At 50.4% G+C, this 20,570-nt stretch overlaps 1 protein-coding gene across 5 annotated transcripts; it reads right to left on the bottom strand.

The window, feature by feature from the left end:
• Window positions 1-1,313: 1,313 nt before the first annotated feature.
• Window positions 1,314-19,711, bottom strand: Rab36 (RAB36, member RAS oncogene family). 5 transcript variants are annotated; one of them, XM_085842884.1, is made up of 11 exons: window positions 19,387-19,711; window positions 18,169-18,249; window positions 14,040-14,131; window positions 11,408-11,473; window positions 9,857-9,958; window positions 7,540-7,604; window positions 6,099-6,154; window positions 5,336-5,413; window positions 4,977-5,067; window positions 4,007-4,132; window positions 1,314-3,576 (listed from the first exon to the last, which is right to left on the bottom strand). In XM_085842884.1, exons 2-11 carry the CDS (start codon window positions 18,235-18,237, stop codon window positions 3,518-3,520), a joined length of 804 nt encoding a protein of 267 aa, XP_085699010.1. In that variant the 5' UTR covers window positions 18,238-18,249; window positions 19,387-19,711; the 3' UTR covers window positions 1,314-3,517. The 5 variants fall into 5 exon arrangements, with proteins under 5 accessions (XP_085699010.1, XP_085699009.1, XP_085699008.1 ...); XM_085842883.1 differs by having other exon boundaries at window positions 18,169-18,256; window positions 19,387-19,710; XM_085842882.1 differs by having other exon boundaries at window positions 18,169-18,264; window positions 19,389-19,647.
• Window positions 19,712-20,570: the final 859 nt, after the last annotated feature.

The following is a 20,570-nucleotide window of genomic DNA, read 5'->3' as shown; positions in this document are numbered from 1 at the left end:
GACTGAGTAAAAAGCCAGTCCACAACAGCCTAGGAAGGTGCATCCATCTGGAACATAGGCTAAGGTAGCTGGTGGCTCTGAATGCCACTGATGCATTGGACTACACAGACAAGACAAAGGCTATGCACAGTGCCTGGATGGAGGCATTGTGATGGCTGTACTTCCTGTCTGCCCATCAGCTTCTCTCTGGGGAGAAGCCTAACATATGGGAAGTGACGTGTGAGGCCACAGCAGATGGCAGAGGAGCCCCAGGCGCCTCTGAAGGGACCTGTCTTGGGCCCATCCAGATTCACTTCCTGTTCAGAAGAGGAGAGGCTCCCTCTAAGTTGGTAATTCTTCTGAAACAGCCCAGCCCAGCCCCAACTGTCATGCCCCCTGTTGCCACATGCTCTTTATGGTCCACTCTTGACCTAGAATTCTTTGTCAGTGCACCACTGTCTCACGGGACCTAGAACTATGTTCTTGTCACCAGCCTGCACTTTTGCGGTCACATCCCTCAGTGAGTGTCTTATGGATTTGGGGATTAATAACTAAGAACTTGGGAAACAGGCTGTAGAAACTCCTGAATTAGTAATAATGCTCTATGCCCTAATCCCAGCACTTGGGAGGCAGAGACAGGAGGTGTTTTTAGTTTGAGGCTGGCCTAGATCACATAATGGATCAATCTGTCATACATGAGCAAGAGAGAGAGAGAGAGAGAGAGAGAGAGAGAGAGAGAGAGAGAGAGAGAGAGAGAGAGAGAGAGAGAGAACAGTAAGGGCTTTTAACTGCTGGTTTGCTTCTTGGGGATGAGGACGGAGCTTGTGGTTGGCAAGCACTCTACCACCGAGTGACACCTCTACCCTACTTACTGGGGCCTGAATATCCCCTTCAAACTTGTATTGAAAGGCAATTCCAAGTGTAGTAGTTATTTGGAGGCAAGGGGAAGTATGTGGGGCTCTTGGATGTGCTGTTATCACAAGACTGGGTTTGTTACAAAAACAAATCTGGTCCCCCTCTTTCCTTCTCTGTGCCCTGATCAGTTTGCTATGTCAGGATGTGGCACGGAGGTCTTGCCAGATGTCAATCCCTTTCTCTTGGACTTTGAAGCCGCCAGAATCATAAACCGACACACTGCTTATATCTTAGCCTGTGGCATGTCTGGGTTTTATCACACAGACATATTAAGACAGCACTGTTGCCTGACAGAGAACCATCTGAATCTCTCAATTTTTCTTGGTAAGCTTAGAATCTATCCTCCCGGGCCAAATCCTGAAATTGGAGAGATGGTTATTGTGAGTCGGGACACATGCTCATCACACCATGGTGGGCAACATGAGGAGAGTTTAATAATGGGCGATCTCCAGGGATGTGGGGGTGTGCAAAGCAGAGTTACTTCTGGCTCTGGAGCTCATGACAGGAGGACACAGTATCATCCTTTCCCATCACCATCCTAGGACCTAGGAGGAAGACAGGCATCAGGCGACCACTAAACCCTAACCCTCTGGGATGCAACAACAATGTAGCCTGTCCCTAACAGGCCCTGCCTTCATGGATCAGGGAAGGGACCACAGTCCAGAGGAGAGCCCACAAACACCTTCTGTGGAAATTCTAAAGTGCCACAGGGGAAAGCTAACAACAGCAGACACAAACCTGCCAGCTGGCCAGCCAGTAGATAAGGAACGCAAGTGGCCCACAGTCTATCCGCACTAAGGAAACTGCATGTTTTGCTAAGTATGGGAAGGCCTGGCATGCACCCACAGGGAGAGATCAGGTCAGATGACTGGGCAGGTGGCCCATCAGGCAGTGTGCACAGTACAAGGACACTCGGAGAAACAAGCCAGCATGGGGGTTTGCACACAGGGCGGGCTGGGGAAGGACAGCACAGAAGGAATTTTTATCAACTGTTAACCGTGTTCAATTCCAAGAGTACAACTTCAGGGCAGAAGTATTTTCATTTTTTTTTTTTTAATGATCTACCACCTTGTTTAATACCAAACATTGAATCCTTTAAAGAGATGTTTTATATACTTTTTAGAATAAAAGGTCTTGAGACAAATATGAGCTTTGTGTCTATAACCCCAGCACTTGGGAGGCAGAGGCAGGGGGCTGCTGCAATCTCAAGGCCAGTTTATTATACATAGTGACACAATGTTTCAGAGTGGGGTGGGCAGTGGAGAGGGAGAGAGGGCTCACTAAAATAAGGCTAAAGAATGTTGTATCGAACAGGGAGATAGGTCAGCGCTCTCTGATGTTTGGCCACTGCCGAGTTAATGAACAGTCATAGAAAGGTGTGGTATGCCAGGCACTTAGAAAAAAGGCATGGACCAACATGGCTGCCTGCAGATGCTTACCATCCTTGGGAAGCAGGTGTTGCTACATCTCTCTAATTCTAGCATTTGGGAGATGGACGGTAAATAAAATCCAAGGTAAGCCTCAGCTACATATGGAGTTGGAAGCCAGCATGGACTACATGAGACCCTGTCTTGGGGAAGGGGACAGCAGATAGGAATGCTGGGTGTTCCCACCCTCTTATGGCAGGAGAAAGATGGGTATGTGGGTCTGGACCCAGAGCTATAGGAATACAGAGTAGGAGAGGGGATGGGGGAAGACCCTGGGCCCACATAGGGCACAGTGTTCCTGGTGATGTACAGAAAGGAGTTAGGCATGCTAGATTCTGGATGTCCCAAGTCCTCCAGAGATATGTGGCCCAATGCCAAGGTCCCGAGAGACACACAGGCCAGCAGGACAGACACATGGTAGGCCAGCAGGGATGGGCATAGGTAAAACACAGGACAGTATCAGGCTCAGGGATGCGGAATGAGTTGCCAAAGGGACACCAGGCATTGTCATCCCTCAGGACGGTCACAGTGATTCCTCTCGTGAGGCTCCAAAGGTCACCATGCAATCTCCATCCCTCACGATGGTCACAGTGATGAGCCAGAGGTCCACCTTCTGACCTACTAATACTCAAGGCAGAACCACGGGGAATCTCAGAGATGGGGCGGGACTCTGCCAGAGGGGCCAAACGGACTTTGTCCATTGTGCTTAACAGTGGATGGAGCTCCAGAGTCCTGGGAGAGCCAGGTCTGAGGCTGAAAGGCCTAGAACTCCATGCCTTCGTGATGAGAGAGAACTCCGGGTGGGAGAGCAGTTTAGTTTTACTCGCTTCCTCTGACAAGTTTCAGTGCTTGGAACATGGAGATGAGGGTTCAGAGACCCCAGAGGCTCGGCCAGGAAAGGGCTCCACAGCTGTTGGTATGACTGGGTAAGAGGTGTGGGCTAGCCCTGCGGTGTCCCGAGTTTTCAGTCTTGAAGCCTCTTAAGAACACAACCATCTGAAGACCCTATAGGGATGGCTCACGCTGGCGCCCATCAACCAACCGGGCAGTATGGGGCTTCAGCAGCCAGTGGCTGCTGACCGGCTAAAGCAAAATGGCTGGGCTCTGAAGACACGGGGCTTCTCCAGCTTGAAGGCATATCTGCTGTAGAGCCTGGGCTCCAGTCATCCTGTAGATGGCTCTGATTCTGGCCTCCGTTAACAGCAGCCTAGGCCGGGCGGCCTCTTGTTCTCCGGGATCTTGGGTACCTCTATTCCTGACAAGGCAGGGACAGATGCCATCAACCATGAGTCCTATAGCTGACATTAGGTAAGGACTATTCCACCCTAATAATATCTGGAACCCTCAATTTAGTCCCCTGGGCCTGTCCTCTGAGGCCTAGATGGCCTGGTGTGGGGAAGACCCAGGGGACACTTGGGAGTGTGGCATTCAGGTAAGCTGGAGGCAAGACACACCTGAAAAACAGGAGCCTAAGCCTGACCCGACAGGAGCCTGTGTGGGGAGAAGGGGGGTCGGGGCAGGTGCCTGAGCTGGTGGATGGAGGCCATAGAAGCTGTAGGCCTGAGATACGGCTGTCAGCCCAAAGGTCCCAAGAGGACAGCAAAAGTGGCAAGTTAAGGATGGTGGGTGTGGCCTTCTGGTTCCTATCCTGCTCCTCAGCCCCACCCAGCCCTCCGGGTACGCACGTATTAGGTCTCCATCTCCATCTCCGACCTGGGACTGGGTGCTGGGCCTCTTCTCTAGGTCCTGAAGTACAGACTGTTCAAAGGCTAGGGCGGCGACGCGGCTGAAGAATGCCTTCACATTCTCTCCTGGGGGCCCACAGGATGGCTATGACTCAGGCTGCCCGCAGATGCGTGATGGACAAGTGCCAGGTCAGCCCACCCTAAGGCCGGTTGCCATGCTGCTTAACAGAGAATCCCTGGCAGTCACAGTTACCAGTCCATTCATGGTCGAGCAGGCAACAGAGCTCAGGGTGGCAATCTGGCTTCCCAGTGAATAATGGTCCCCACCCCACCCACCCCAGACTACTCCCTCAAAGCTCTGAGCCTTCCTTTCCTAGCACCCACCCTCTCGATCGGTTGCTCTTCAACTCTTGCATGACTGGGGACAAGCAGGGCTTGGATGTGTGCCTTCTCTCTGTGTGCCACCCACGCACTGTTGGCCCTTTCACGGAATCTGTGTGCACCCTCCTCCGGGTCTCGGCAGCCGACGTGACCGTCGCGTGACCGTCGCCTGTGTGTAACTAATGACCTGTGGAACTGTGCTGTGGAACCCTACTTTCCTCACCGTGGGACCTCAGTGAATCTACCTGTTCCTGTGGTCAAGGAGGGTGGGTGCTATAGTGTAGATGGATAGGGGAAGCAGCAGAGGGCCCCAGGCTCGGGCACTGCCTGCCAGCTATTTGTGGTGGCCTGGGGGGTGCCATCTCCAGTTTCAATTCATGCCTAGTCCGTGGCCAGATACACGCTGTCTCCGTGTACCTGAGGGGAGGACTGCTGGCCCCATTTCCGAGTTCCCACAGCTTCGGAATCTCTCCTGAGCCAAGCACTGCCTGCCTTTCACTCCCAGAGCTTGGATTTCCAGCTTTGCTCTTTGTTATTTCTGCGCCCGGCAGTCTTTCAGAAATAGGTCCACGTGGGGTACACTACTCACCCGTCTTAGCCGACACAGACCAGTACTCTGCCTGCATCTCATTGGCCAGATGCACAGCCTCAGCTTCCGCTTGCTCACACGCTGCCCCCGACTGGAAGAAACGGCCCTGGCTGAGCGGGTGTCTTGGCCCTCCTTGCAGGGGATGCCCTAGGGTGGCCTCCTCTTCCCACCCCTGCTTCTGGAGTCACCCCAAGCAAGTGGATGTGGTGGGGTATCCCAGGGCAGGGATGCTGCCCAGAGAAGTGAGTGAAGTCCAACAGAAAGCATGTCAGTATCATTTGGTGTCCCTCGAGTTGGCTGAAAACAACAATTTTCTGGAAAGCCAGTGAGGGTTGGGCCTCCAGCTTCACTCTGCTTACCAGGAGATCCTTCTTGGTTCCTACGAGGAAGATGAAGCAGGAGCCTGCCTCATTCTCCCTCAGCACATCCTCCAGCCACTGCCTGGAATGTACAGAGGGGAAACAAGAGACTTACACTTAGCCAGGAGGAACAGGGATGGTACCCTGACCTACACTGACTTGGTGGGATGCTGGTGCTGGAGTCAGAGGGCCTCCGTGGGACCAGAAGGAGCTGGAATTACAAAGGCACTGGTTTGGGAGAGGTGAAGACTCCTACTGTGAGACCTGGGGGACCCCTGTTGTTATCTGCTGGAAAAACCTTTCCTGTCTCTTTCATAGGGCCTGGAGAACTCTGATGTGAAATGGCCCAGGCAAAAAGAGTGGGGAGGGGCTTTGGTCCCTTAGATGGATTATGGCTGGAAGATGATAGCCCTCTGAAATTGGTCATGTTGCCCACATCTCTGCCCAATACACCGAGTAAAAAATTTCTGTCAGGGAGGACTAGCTAGAAAAGTATTAGGGACCAATATAAAAGGGAACGAAGGGGCCCTTGTGCAAAATTAAGATCTCCAATATGGTGGCAATGGGATATCATTGCCAACTGTGGCCTGTCAGCTTAAGGCCCCGGGCAGCAGATGAGGACACGTCTTTAGGGCTGAGTGGGGAACTGGCTAGTAAGTGCCCGGCATTCTGGGTCCAGCCCTGAGACTGGGGTTTGGGAGCCCTTCTGGGTATCTTCGTGAGTCTCTGACGCGCAGAGGGAGGGAGCGGGATCTGGGGTTACTTGCCTGGTATGTTCCAGAGTCTGCACGTCAGTGAGGTCAAAGGCTGTGATGATCACTGGACACACAGGGAAACCCAACAGCCAATCAGCAACAGTGTGCTGGGGGAAGGCTCCCCTCAGTGTCTCCCAAGATCATAAGGTACTACTGGGGTGGCCCACTGTGGGGACTAGGGAGGAGTCACCCTGGGGTCACCCTTTGGACCTGCCTTTTCACCAGACCCCTCCAAACCCTACAAATCTGGGGGTCGGGGTGGGGTAACAGAGAAAGGCCCGACGCATTAGACTCTGGCAAGAGATCCTCTGCTACTTGTGGCCCAGTGGGCTTGGTGAGAGCTGTAACTACAGAGAATCCGCTTCTCTGTCTGCACATCGGTGAGAAAGGTACCCCAGCTGTCGGGGGGGGGGGGTATACCGTTTTGACCCTAGGTAGAGTTTTCACTAAAGGATGGGGGTCAGGAACAGCCAGTTAACAGAAATGGCTTTTGTAGAGCTATGTGGGCAGGGACCTATAAGGTATCTCTGTGGCCAGCTCTTCCATCATACGGTCTGCCCGGGATTTCCAAGGGGAAGGCCACACAGCATGATGGTCCAGGCAGAGCCCTGCTCTCTGCTGCCCTACTGTGCATACGAGCAGGCTGGACAAGGGCTTCCTCTGTGCTTTGGCTGATTGTAATCGGGGTGGTGGTAGGCATGGCGAGTACTGTTTATGAGGCATGGCAGGCACCTCACACTGCTAGCTCCAGGGAAGCAACAGCCTCTCAGGAAGAAAGGTTAGGAGGGGCAATGGCTAGAGGAGGCCACAGTGGACTGGGCCGTGCTGGAGGCTCCGCACACTGCTTGTCTCCTGTTCTCCCTTATTTACACTGGGATGAAACCACAGTGATCTCACACCAACGCCAAGAAGACAGAACCATGCCTATCCCGTGAGACCGATTTGGGATGCAATTGATGGTTTTCCATCCTCTACTGGCTTCTATTTCTGTCTCCTCCCTGGGGACTTTACGTTGCCATCTCTGCTGACTTTGGGCCCTGCTCAGCCCTCAGCTACCCCTGGCTATGTTGGCAATGGGCACGGAGGCACCTATACCGGGACCTGTCAATCCTGCTGGGCCCACCTGTCACCCCTTCTCTGGCGAAGACAGGAAAAGCCTCTCTTCCCTGTCACCTGGAATACGATGTCATCTCTCTTTTTCTGGGACCCTTAAACAAGAATGCTCTTTTCTGAGCTGTAAACTGGGGGGCCTGAGGCAGTCTGCACCTGATACTTCAGATACCCCCTAAGGGTGCGACTGTCAAAGACAGCTAGGGTCTAGAGTCCTGGGTGGCTTCTTCATTCCTAAGCGCTGGCTGCAGGGCTATCCAAGAGGCTCCTGGAGGGCAGAGAAGTAGTATTTGTGCAGGTGACATAGGTTGGGAGCTCCAGGGTCATTCGGCTGCTCACCCTGGGCGCCGCGGTAGTAGGCAGATGCAATACACTTGAACTTCTCCTGCCCGGCTGTGTCCCAGCTGTGAGGGGAATAGGGAAGAGAGGAAAACAGTGGGGGGCTGGTTAAGCAGTCACTGTGTTCTAAGGCAATGGCCCAGTGAGACCATGGGAAGATCTTAGGACCTACACCATCATGCCAGCCGCACCTGAACAACAGGAAGTGCCTGGTTGTTCCAGTTCTCCCTGCCTCCAGCTCCCACCAATCCCTGCTAGATTCTTTCCTCAGATCACAGTGCCAGTAGGGGAGAAGGTGTAAATTTTTAAAAAAAGATTCATTTTATTTATATGAGTACACTGTAGCTGACTTCAGACACACCAGAAGAGGGCATTGGATCCCATTACAGATGGTTGTGAGCCACCATGTGGTTGCTGAGAATTGAACTCAGGACCTCTGGAAGAGCAGTCAGTGCTCCCTACCATTGAGCCATCTCTCTAGCCAGAGAAGGTGTAATTTACAAATTGCTTTGTTATAGCTCAGTCCCTTCTGAGTGTAGCAGTATAAGGACCATGTGTCCTACGGAAGGACATGCTGGGGTTCCAGGATGGGGCCCTGTTCCACCTTCATCACAGTAGCTCCTCAGGTGGGGAACAGTGCTAATGGGGACACATGGGTCACATCCCATTTAGCTCTGGCTTTCTGAAACGTGTTGAGAGGGGAATGGAGGTTGAGCCCTAGATCTATGGAAAAGGGATGGAATAACAGATTGATCATGTCTGCCACAAGATGGAGGAGGGGAGGCGACAAGGTGGAGCTGCTTGAATAGTCTTACAACGGGTTGCCAATATGTAGGGAGGACCCTGACATCCAATCTACGAAAGGTCAACAGATCAACATTTCGTTTTTTTTTTCAGTAAACTAGAAAAATAACCCACAGATATGACATCAGTGACCTGAATCTGTTTCTGAGCAGTTCAACCCAATGAATGCTTCTGGGCTTACTCCTTCATTAATTCATTTGTTTTCCCCCATGTCTGAAGAAGCCACTTAGATGGGAGTTGGGAGTGGGCACACAGTAAGCCAGACTGGTTGGCTGGCAATGGGGTCAACATAAGATCTTGTGAGTCTGGGGCAAGGCAGTGCCCATTTTATGCTGGGCCCTCTAATTAGATATTGCCTGGAGCCCCAGTAGGAGCCCAGTTGCTGGTCCCTCTCTGTATAGCGCCACCTGGCTGCTCCCTCTGGTCCAGTCCTTCTCTCCTCCTCGCTTTCCAGAAATCTCAGTCGTGGAGCTCTGGATTTTCAGAGCATCTTTCTCTCTGGACCAACTGTGTGCGCACCCTTGAACAGGATGTGTTATCCTCTGGCTCCAGGATTATACTGTGTCACTGTCTATGGTGGAGATGCGAACTAACACAGGAGCAGTGGGCACAGCCCAGGCAGGGCACGGAGGAACAAAGACCAAAGCCAGAGAGGAAGCCAGGGAAGGGGGCTAAGAGAAAGGCTTGGCGAATGCCACCACAGACAAGAAGAGCATAAAGATTACCAAATAAGACTGCAGGGAGAATGGAGGGGCCTCCCCTGAGAGCACAGGGGTCTGGGAGCCTGGTATGGCTGCAAGACCCTCTGGGGACTGGGGAGAATGAGGGACAAAGCGTAGAGCACTTTCACCAAGGTGGAAGGTAAACCCTGGGAAGGACCCGCACTGACTGAGGGAGAGTGAACCGGGTAGAAGGTGGGGCAGGACCTAGTGCCCCACTGAGAGAGAGCCAAAGGCACAGGGTTAATAGAGAAGACAGACTGAGGGGGAAGGACCAGATGGACACATGGACACGTGTACAGAAGGAAGTTGTAGGGGGTCAGAGAACATCAGGCTGGAGAGATGAATGGGGGGCAGGGTGGTCTCCAGCAGAGCCCGACTCACCCAACACTGGTACTCAAGGATTGACTTTGTCCTATTTTATAGCTGAGAATAGAGGCTCAGAGCTCAGGAAAAAACAACCATTCAACCAAACAAAAACTGTCAGAGGCCAGTCTGCTGCTTGTGGGATCACAGGTGGTCTAGCTGGGGAGGAAGGCTGAACTTCAGGAATGGGATGGGGAATGGGTATGCTGGTCATGCTGAGAAGACCATTCCTAGATCTCATGACCAACACCAGGAAACTGTGAGGACGCCAGAGAATCTAGGGACCCACAGATCATGAAGCCTGGCTTCTTACAACCACCCAGGACCGGGCTTGACCAGACATATCCTTGCTGAGCAATTGTGGGGCACAGAGGAAAGAGATCCAGCCAGGAGCTTTCCCTAGGGGAAAGCTCTTAACAGAGACTTACATCTGGAGGCTGTAGGGAATCCCTGCGATCTCAAAGCGCTCGATTTCAAAGTCCACGCCGATTGTGGCCTTGTAATCACGGTCGAAAACATTCTTGCACAACCTGTGGGAGGTGAGGCAATCAGCAGGGGTCCTCAGCACAAAAGTGGGCAGAGATGCTCACAGCAGTGAACGTCACCGAGAAATATCACTCTAGGTGTGGTGGGTGTGCACCTTCGATCCCAGCACGCTGGAGGCAGATGCAGGTGGATCTCTGTGAGTCTGAGGTCAGCTTGGTCTACATAGGGAGTTCTAGGCCAGCCAGGGCTAACAAACAAAAAGCCCTGTCTCAAAACAAAAACATCAAGGAAAGCACAGAGGCTGTGGGTGCACGGGTGTGTTGATCTGTTTTCCCGTCGCGGTAACACACTCTGGAAAAGATGGCGACCTATGAGGAGAAGGTCGTCTGGGCCCATTGTTTTAGAACTAGGGATACTCTTAAGGTCAGTGATATGCTGTCACCATGATGCAGCAAGAGAACATCTCTCATAGCCAAGAAGCTAAAGAAGGAAATGAGGGCGGCATGCTGTTCCCTTCATGTGTACACCCCAATGACCTAACGACCCGCCTGCAAAGCTCTACCTCTTAGGAGTTCTGCCACCCTACAGAAAGTTCCACGGGCTGGAGACTACACGCCTCTGACATTTGAGAAATTTTTATCCAAACATACCAACAGGGCAGCCAATAACAATGATGGGGGGTAGGGGGGGTGCTGTATCTGCCCAGAAAGCAAATGCTATAATGCAAATAGTGAGGGGAATTGAGGGTCCCTTCCCAGGGAGGACTGTGCTGGAGGCTGCATGGGGATGGTGTGATGAATGAGGTATCTAGGGTGCTCCACCATTTGTCAGACACCATACTGGGTCGTGTGTGTGTGTGTGTGTGTGTGTGTGTGTGTGTGTGTGTTTGCTCTCCACTGATTTGGCTAGTCTGGCTGCACATCGAGCCCTGAGGGTTCCTATCTCTATTTCCCTAGTGCTGGGATTACGGGCATGCGCTGCCACATCTGGCTTTTTCATGGGTCCTGGGGACTAAATTCAGGTTTGGGAATTTATGCAGCGAGCACTTTATCAACTGAGTCAATCTCCTTCTTTTAAATCCTTCCCTCCCTCCCTTCCTTCCTTCCTTCCTTCCTTCCTTCCTTCCTTCCTTCCTTCCTTCCTTCCTTCCTTCCTCCCTCCCTCCCTCCCTCCCTCCCTCCCTCCCTTCCTTCCTTTTCTTCTCTGTGTATAGATAGATGCCTATGGCAGCCAAAGGGGTCAGACCTCTTGGGGCTGGAATTGAAAGTAGTTACAAGCCACACCCTGTGGGCGCAGGGACTCAAACCCTAGCATTGTGCTCCAGTGGTAACCCGGAGCCTCTTCTCCAGCCCCTACTTCTTGGCCTTTGCCACACCCTTCAAACTGTTTCCCAGGCTCAGGCTGTGTTATGTTCCCAGAAGGTCCGAGCTATCTGGGGCTCCCAGGCAATGGGTGGGGCCCGTCTGACAGCATGGGGAGGGGGCAGGGCTTACCTGTGAATGAGGCTAGTCTTTCCCACGTAGAGATCGCCAACGACCACCACCTTGGAGAGTCTGAGCCTGGAGGGAATATGTCCGCATCAGCCTGGAGAGTGGTATCAGGGGTGTCTTCAGAACATCTGCACTTTCCATCTCTGAACTGAGTCACCCTTCAACTCTAGATGCAGGGATGCTTACCCCAAAAGCTGCTCTCCAGAGCTGGGATATGGGAGAACATACACTCCTTCTGGCAATCCTGCCGCCCCTACCGTTATACCCTTGAGCCCCTTTGGCCAATGTCATTGTTCTGAGCATTAGCAATGGGCACGAGGAGAGGCTGAGCCACAAACTAGAGGGGCAGGGAGGAGAACATGGGAAGGACTATGAAAACCAACATCAGATGAATCCAAACTTGTGGGAGGTGCTGCACCGAAGGTGTGGTAGATAAGGAACCCATATACAGGAGACACCTTTGCAAGGTATGTATCCTGCCTCCAAACTTCCACACGCCCTCTGGGATGTGCACCTGAACCGGGGGTCAGCGCATGCAAAGTGGGTACACAGGTGCCTGTAGGGATAAGGTTGGCTAAGGGGTACTCTATAAACGGAATCCCGAGTCTCCATGTCTGGGCTCACGGGGGCAGACTGGCTCTGTGATTCCTGGGCTCCTTGGAGACCCTGCTCTCTAAGAGCAATTACTATATTCCCTCTGCCTGGGCGTATCCTGCATCTCAGGCAGTGGCATCTCTGAGACTGTTGCTAAGACTTTTAATGGTTTCTGGGCTGGTGAGCAGGCTGTGTGGGTAATGGTGCTAGCCGCCAAGCCTGATGACCTGAGTTCGATTCCCTGGACCTATCTGTTTGGTGGAAGGCGAGACCTGATTCTCACAAGTTGCTTTGGATATCTGCACCCGTGCTACGGCGTACCCCACGCTACCATCGGATTAGTACAGATTTTAATAAAAGTCATCTCTGCAACTCTTCCCAAAGACGTCAACGCTGAAACTGACCATCTTGGGAAACATCTAGCGGCCCCTGTGTCTGCAGACAGCAGGAGGGCATTTGTGCTGGTTGACGACTGGGTATATGGTTTATCTTTCTGCATCAGCCAGGGCTAGGGCTGGGCCTTTCCTACTCTCAGGCAGCCCTCTCATTTTGGAACAGGCCAGCCTTGATTCCATGTCTGAGGGAAAGGTGTACAGGTACCACTGGGACTGTATAGTGGGCACGCTCCATGTCTCAATTGCCTTACTTCCTGTGGCACTGTGTAGGGTCTGGTAGATAATCTGTATCAAGAACCGGCTATGACATAAGAACCCCCTGCTGAAGCCCTCACCTTTAACCCCTCAAGTCACCATTAGCAATTCTGACCTGAGCTCCCGCCTCCCTCTGGGATGATCTCTCATCCTGTGCTCTGACGCAGCTACATGATTTTGTGAGCTCTGGATGGAAAGGGAACGGCAGGCCTTTGTGCCCATCTGTTAGCGAGAGGACGGACTACTGTGAAATCCCCTTTGACAGCGGACAGTGGCAGCTGAGTCTGAAGAAATGGGGCCGACTCAGCCAGACCTCTCAGAGAAAACAACAGTCCTGTGACCTAAGACGATGGAGTTCTACGGCACAGAAGAAGGGTAGTATGTAGGGCTCCCCAGGCCAGGCCAGAGGCAGGGACAGTAAGCAGTCAGAGAGGTCTCCTGGAGGAGCTGACATATAGATACGTGAAGGGATGACAAAGAAGATAGCTGGCTTAGACAGAGGAAATGAAACTGTGTGGAAACTTCACTCAGGCTGAAAAGTCACCTGTATGACATTCGGAGAAACAGGGAAATTATAGATCCTATAAATTATATTTACATATTTATAAATATATAAAAAATCACACACATTATTATGAATATATAATATTATATATTGGTTTATATGTTATATAAATTATGTATTATGTTAATAAAATATATAATGTATATTATCATATAATATATCAACTAATATATTATATATAAGCTAATATATATTATAATAAACTAATATATAATGTTACATGTACTATATATAAACATACTATATTTATTATACTATATAAACTGATATATAGTATATAAATTATATATTCTATAAAATAATTACATAACTCATAAATTATAGCAAAGTTAGATTAATAGCCTGAATAACAGACTGTACTAGTTCAGCCTGTGTATTCTCAATTTGCTCATGTTTTCATTTAACATGTGTGTGATGGTTTGTATATGCCGGGCCCAGGGAGTGGCACTATTAGAAGGTGTAGCCCTGTTGGAGTGGGTGTGGCCTTGTTGGAATGGGCGTGGTCTTGTTGGAATAGGTGTGTTACTGTGGGTGTAGGCTTTAAGATCCTCCTGCTAGCTGCCTGGAAGCCAGTCTTTTCCTAGCAGCCTTCAGATAGAGATGTAGAACTCTCAGCTCCCCACTGCACCATGCCTGCCTGTACTCCTGCCTTGATGATAATGGAATGAACCTCTGAACCTATAAGCCAGCCCCAATTATATGCTGTCCTTATAAGAATTGCCTTGGTCATGGCATCTGCTCACAGAAGTTAACCCTAAGACAATGTATGTGCCTTTGTGCTCCTATTCCTCCTGCAGCTTCCACTCCCTCCATACCATGGGCTTACCCAGCAGTGCCTGTGTTTCTGTGCTGGCAGGCTGTGCTGACTCGGCTGTGGAAGTGCTCTTTGAGCTGCAGGCAGGCATCCGGCGTGTACCACTACAGGAAGACACACAGACATGGAGACAAGCAAGCCGACCGTCCTGCAATGCCGCATCTCAGTAACACAAACTGGCCATCAGGGTGGTGAGACCTACTTCCCAACCCTCCGCCTCTCCTGCAATGTCAGGCCTACAGTCTCTTTAGCGTTCCTCTTTCCTGGTAATGCCATAGCTGTGGAGTAGGAAGTATGAGCCCATTTTTCAGACAAGGAAATTGAGGTGCACAGAATAATAAAGAGAAGAACTTGCCTTGGGAGCCATCAGATGGACCCAGCCTGACTTAGTTAGTAACTCCTCAGGCCTGACATGGTTCTGGGATGCAGGGCAGATATGGCCACCTGTAACCTGTGGCCCTGACTGCTGTAGGCAGAGGGCAGTGAGGGAATCCCGCCTTCTATGAATATAGGACAGAGTCTCCTGGGCGAGTCTAAGTCTCCCTAGGGCTGGGTCAAATCTTAGCTTTACCAAGGCCAAGTGTGTGGAGGTCAAACAGTTTTCCCTGTCTGAGCCTCAGTGTCTTACTCTGTGAACAGTGCCTTTTGTTTGTCCCATGATTCTGAGCCTGGGTGTTTTTTTTTTTTTTTTTTTTTTTTTTTTTCTGATTATACTTTCTTTCTCTTCGGCTCATTGAGACGACACCCTGTATCATCCCTGGTTACCATGGTCACACTCCATTGGAAGAGCAATGGCCCAAGCTCACAGTAAAAAAAAAAAAACCCGGGGAACTCTGCAATATCTGAGGCACAAAGGCTTTCTCTGTTAGTGTGTGAAGGAAGTTGGAGGAAAAGAGAGAGAGAGAAAGAGAGAGAGAGAGAGAGGAAGAAAGAGGAAGATGCAAAGGCCAAAGATGGAGACACCCACAGCCAACAGCCCCTGCCTTCCTCTACCAGCTTTCGCACAGAATTCATAGGACACAAAAAGTCTGCCTCACACCTGTATGAGCCATACAGAGGCGACAATGGACAAGAGGGTCTTTCTTTTTTGAAAATTATAATTGAAAATAGATTTAAAAAAAAACACAATACATTCTGATTATGGTTTCCCCTCCCCCAATTCCTTCCAATTCCCTCCTGTCTGGATCCACGCCCTTTCTGTATGGATCAAGAAGGCATCTAGGGAATAGTAGAATAGAATAGAATAGAATAGAATAGAATAGAATAGAATAGAATAGAATAGAATAGAATAGAATAGAATGGAATGGAATAGAATAGAATAAAATAAATAAAAAACAAACAGGTCAGCTGGACAGTGGTGGCCCACGCCTTTAGTCCCAGCACTCTGGAGGCAGAGGGAGAGAGGTGGATCTCTGAGTTCAAGGCTAGCCTAAGTCCACAGAGTGAGTTCAAGGCTAGCCTGGTCTACACAGAGGAATCCTGTCTCCAAACCGAACCAAACCACCAAAATAACCACCCCCCCAAAAAAAATCAGAGTAGGATAAAACAACCAGACAAGAAAAAGAGCCAAAGAAGAAGCACAAGAAACACATAGAGAATCAGATACACACATGTTCACACACACAGAAATCCCAAAGACATCAGAAGTGGAAGTCTTTAACATATACTCAAAAGACCTGCATGCTAGAAGAAGAGGAGGAGGAGGAGGGAAAGGAGGAAGAAGAAGAGGAAGAGGAGGAGGAGGGGGAGGAGGAGGAGGAGGAGGAAGGAGGAGGAGGAGGAAGGAGGAGGAGGAGGAGGAAGGAGGAGGAGGAGGAGGAGGAAGGAGGAGGAGGAGGAGGAAGGAGGAGGAGGAGAAGGGAGGAGGAGGAGGAGAAGGAGAAGGAGGAAGGAGGAGGAGGAGGAGGAAGGAGGAGGAAGAAGGAGGAGGAGGAAGGAGGAGGAGGAAGAGGAAGAGGAGGAGGAGGAAGGAGGAGGAAGAGGAAGGAGGAGGAGGAGGAAGAGGAAGAGGAAGAAGGAGGAGGAAGGAGGAGGAGGAAGGAGGAGGAGGAGGAAGAGGAAGAGGAAGAAGGAGGAGGAAGGAGGAGGAGGAGGAAGGAGGAGGAGGAGGAAGGAGGAGGAGGAGGAGGAGAAGGAAGGAGGAGGAGGAGAAGGAGAAGGAGGAAGGAGGAGGAGGAGAAGGAGGAGGAGGAAGGAGGAGGAGGAGGAAGGAGGAGGAGGAGGAGAAGAAGGAGGAGGAGGAGAAGGAGGAGGAGGAGGAAGAGGAAGAGGAGGAGGAGGAAGGAGGAGGAGGAAGAGGAAGGAGGAAGGGGGAGGAGGAAGAAGAGGAAGAGGAGGAGGAGGAAGGAGGAGGAGGAAGAGGAAGGAGGAGGAGGAGGAAGAGGAAGAAGGAGGAGGAGGAAGGAGGAGGAGGAGGAAGAAGGAGGAGGAAGAGAAGGAGGAGGAAAGAGGAGGAGGAGGAAGAGGAGGAGGAGGAGGAGGAGGAGGAGGAGGAGGCGGCTGCTTCGACTTAATGTTATGAGACAAAGAACCTCCAAAGATGCTATTTAGTTTTCTGCTGGCTCTCTACTGATAGGCATGGGACCTACCCTTAAGAGTCATTTGTTTCCCCAGTGAGACTCCCTTGGGGAAAACTAATTTTTCATTCGCTAGTGGTTCTCAATGGACAACAGGATCTCAATGTTACCTTTCAGAAATATTTTCTGCGTGGACTAACAGACAGACATTTCTTTACCCTCCCACCCCTTTTTCTTGGTGATGCTAGGAATTTAACCAAGTTCTTCAGCATGAGCCTATGCTGTAGCCTCCCTCCTTTCTTATGTGCACACCAGAGTGTGATACACACGTCTGACCGCACACCGCTCCGTTCTTTGCATTGACTGTAACAGTTGGTTTGGCCCTCCTCAGGGCTGGCAAAGGTGCTTAGTCCCTCCTATCTGCACGGGGGAGCAGCATCAGTACCTGCCTCTCTATGAATCCTGAGGTTGAACCTGACTTTCTGCTCATACTAACGGCTACAATGCCTGACCTTTCACACACTCCCCACTCATGCCAGGACATATAGAGTTCAGATTCCTAGAAGTGGCTACCTACTGGGCAAGGGTGTCTGTAATATGGGTAAATACTGTTCCTCTGCCCCCCAATAAATGTTACTTGGCATTCTCCATTGAAATTAGTATTAGTCTGTAATACAGATTGGAGCTTTTAAGCAAAAAGCGAAGGCAGACTAACAATGGAGAAAGCCCTGTGTATATATTCTCTTTCATATCTTCCCCCCTCCCCACCCCTACAGTGCTAGGGATAAAACTCACAGTTTTTTTTTTTTTGTTTTTTTTTTTTACCTACTAAAGCAGTGCTTTCCCACTAAGTTACATTTCCAGCCTATGGACAGAGATAATAAGAATAACAAGGAATGTCCTGACTTGGGGAGCTTACATTTACCATGAGCTGTGCTTAGAGGTTTTACCTTCATGCATTATCAGCTTCTAGAGCTTGAGTGAGCATAGCTCACAGCTATGACAGCATCTGGTTTTACACGGAGGACTACGTGACTTACAGTCTCCATGCCATACAGCTGCTACCTGTTGCTACTACTAGCCTACTTTAGAAGAACTCAACACCCAGTCTTTTAGCTTCTTAGAAATTAGATTGAGCTGGCGAGGTGGCTCAGCCGTTAAGAGCACTGGCTGCTCTTCCAGAGGTCCTGAGTTCAATTCCCAGCAACCACATGGTGGCTCACAACCATCTCTAATGGGATCTGATGCTCTCTTCTGGTGTGTCTGAAGACAGCTGCAGTCTACTTATATATACTAAATAAATAAGTTAAAAAATAATAAACTAGATCAACCTCTGCAGCTCACTTGGTTGACTTCTGGGCATGAGGGCATAAATTAGCCAAGCTGGCCAAGGCTGAGGTGTCACATCACAAAGAAGACAAGAAGGGCTGGGAACAGCGGTACATTCCTGTCACCCCAGCATTTCAGAGAGGGAGGCGGAAGCATTGGAACTTTAAGGCTCACCTGGAATACATAGTGAACTCCAGGTTCTTCTGGGATAGTAGAGACCTTTTACCAAAGCTATCCAGACCCAAACAAAACAAAACAAAACAAAACAAACAAGAAAGGTGTTCTAATGACTGTACCTTAGGGAAGCTGGTGATGATGCGGTCCTGGCTCACGGGGGGCCCCAAAGGGGTCCAAGAGGACCTCATTCTTCCAGTGTTCTGCAGACTCAATCAGTGGGGTAAAGAGTATTACATAAAACATGCAAGGCGTAGTGTTTGCATTATGGCCTAGTAGATCGGACTAGAACAGAGTATGCTAGGTGTCACATGATCAAACAGAATTCTGAATGGGCTAGTGTCCCAACAAAACAAGAGAGCTTTGGGACTTCTGTGGGAAGTCAACCTGAGCGGGCATGAATTATCCTCTAATTGAAGTAACTTTGAAATAACCAATTTGCTTTTTACTATTTTTTTTTCTCTTCTTCCTTTTTCTGTCTATAAAATCAAACTCCTACCCACGTGTAGTCGTGATACGGCTCTATATAGTCAGCACTTGGGAAGCAGATGCAGGAGGGTGATGGGTTCCGGAGTCCTCCCATGACACACTGAGTGCCTGTCACACCAAGAGACTCAAATGGAGCCAAGCAAAACAAGACAACACTCAGGTTTATTTCACAGGATGAAGTGTTGCCCAATTCTACATTCACAGAGTCAATGAGGGCAAAAATGGTTATATTTGTCTTTTAACAAGACCCAGGAAGCCATACAAGTTCTCAAAATGCACCTGTGACTTAAAACATATCTGGGTCTCCATCCCTACCACCATTGTTAGGCGGAGGCCATTCACACTGTAGGCTGCACAGTGGAGGAGGGGCAGCCCATATTCCATCTTGCCCAGAGTCGGGAGGTGACCCCATGCCTAGGAAGAGGGGCTCCTTCTTTGCATTCACTTCCTTGGCATGTGGGAGGTATTCAAAAAACAAACAATCCAAAAACCAAACCAAACATACAAAACCCAATCCTGGTTGTGGATCACAGCCCAGATAATGGAAATAGAGTAGGGAGGGGTCCCTTGCCCTTAGTCTGTTATAAGATGGAGTCTCAGAGTGACTTTAGGTTCTAGCCACTTTCCCTGCCCTACATCACCCAGAATCTACCCCACCACCACTCCTAAATCTGCTGTCCTTTTCTGACCTGGCTCCCGCAGAGGCCTGGCCCAGGAGGGACGCTCAGTGAGGAAGACCAGGCCTGCAGGCCACACTCAGGCTTGGGGGTTGGTGGAGGGCAGGGGGTTTGACAGCCTCAGGACCATAACCTCCAGGACGCGTCTGCAGCCGGGAGGGTGAGAGGACTCACCAAGCTGCAAAGACCAGGTTCCGGCGCGCAGGCCGCTGTAAATCACCACAGCAACAGTGGCCTCGCGGGACTGGCTCGTAGCTCCCGAATCCTGACGTCGGGGGCGGGGTCTGGACCCTCCTCCAGTCCTCCGATACCGCTGGCACGAGGCCCTCGCGGAGTCATCACCATAGCAACGAGAGCCTCCCGGGACCTCGAGCTTTGCACTGCTTGCTCAGAGACTTCCGGACTCCACTGCAGCGCCCCGGGCTCACCATGACAACCAAGGCGTTGATGAGCAGGCGGGGCCAGTGCGTGGGGTTGGCTCAAGGTTCACTCTCGCTACTTTGGTGGGTCGGGTCATGACGGCCTCCCGAGAAGGAGTTATGATATGGCACTGAAGCCCAGCATCTTCCCTGCTGCAAGGGAAGGACACGCCTCACGCCTACCATCTGCCTTACTGCATCCGTTTGAATTTAATGCTATTTGGAAATCGTGCCTGGCTTTTGGAGTGCAGGCTGAAAAATTAATTTCCTCGGTTAATGGATGTTTAAAAAGCGACTCAAGTTACTGTGCTCCTTCCAGCTAGTTTCTGTTGAAAAGCAAGGTGTGGAGGATAGGATGTATTCCAGAGGCCTTATAACTCTTATCAGAACTCTTACCAAAATTGAAAAGTTCAGGTTTCCCAACTCTGATCTCCCTCCCTCCCTCCCTCCCTCCCTCCCTCCCTCCCTCCCTCTCTCTGACAAGAAAACTAAAAGCCTCATTCAAAAAGATTTGCCAAGTGAGTTAGAAATAGAATTGAACCCAGATTTTCTGACTCCCAGCCCAGGGGGTATTCACACTTTCTTAAAATAAAACTAGGGCAGTGTGGGCTAGAGAGACCCTTTGTGAAAGACAGCGGCAGGTAGATTTCTAAGTGTGGTACTGGATCCTTGCTAGATCTATTTCAATTGTCTTTAATGCAACAGGAAGTATTCGTATGCCTTTGCTTGATACCTTTGTTGAATGATTTGATTTCTTTCTGTATTTTATGTATATGGGTACTTTTGTCTGCATGTACATCTGCACAGAAGATGGCATCAGACAGTTGTAAGCTGTGCTGCCATGTGGGTGCTGGGAATTTAACTCAGTATATTCAGCAGAGCAGTAAGTGCTCTAACTCACTGAGCTATCTCTCACCACCATCACACACACACACACAC

The sequence above is a fragment of the Mus caroli genome, unplaced genomic scaffold (genome assembly GCF_978045245.1).
Source record: "Mus caroli unplaced genomic scaffold, Mus_caroli_1 scaffold_9, whole genome shotgun sequence".
NCBI classification, from domain to species: domain Eukaryota; kingdom Metazoa; phylum Chordata; class Mammalia; order Rodentia; family Muridae; genus Mus; species Mus caroli.
This window is presented reverse-complemented; position numbering and strand designations above follow the sequence as displayed.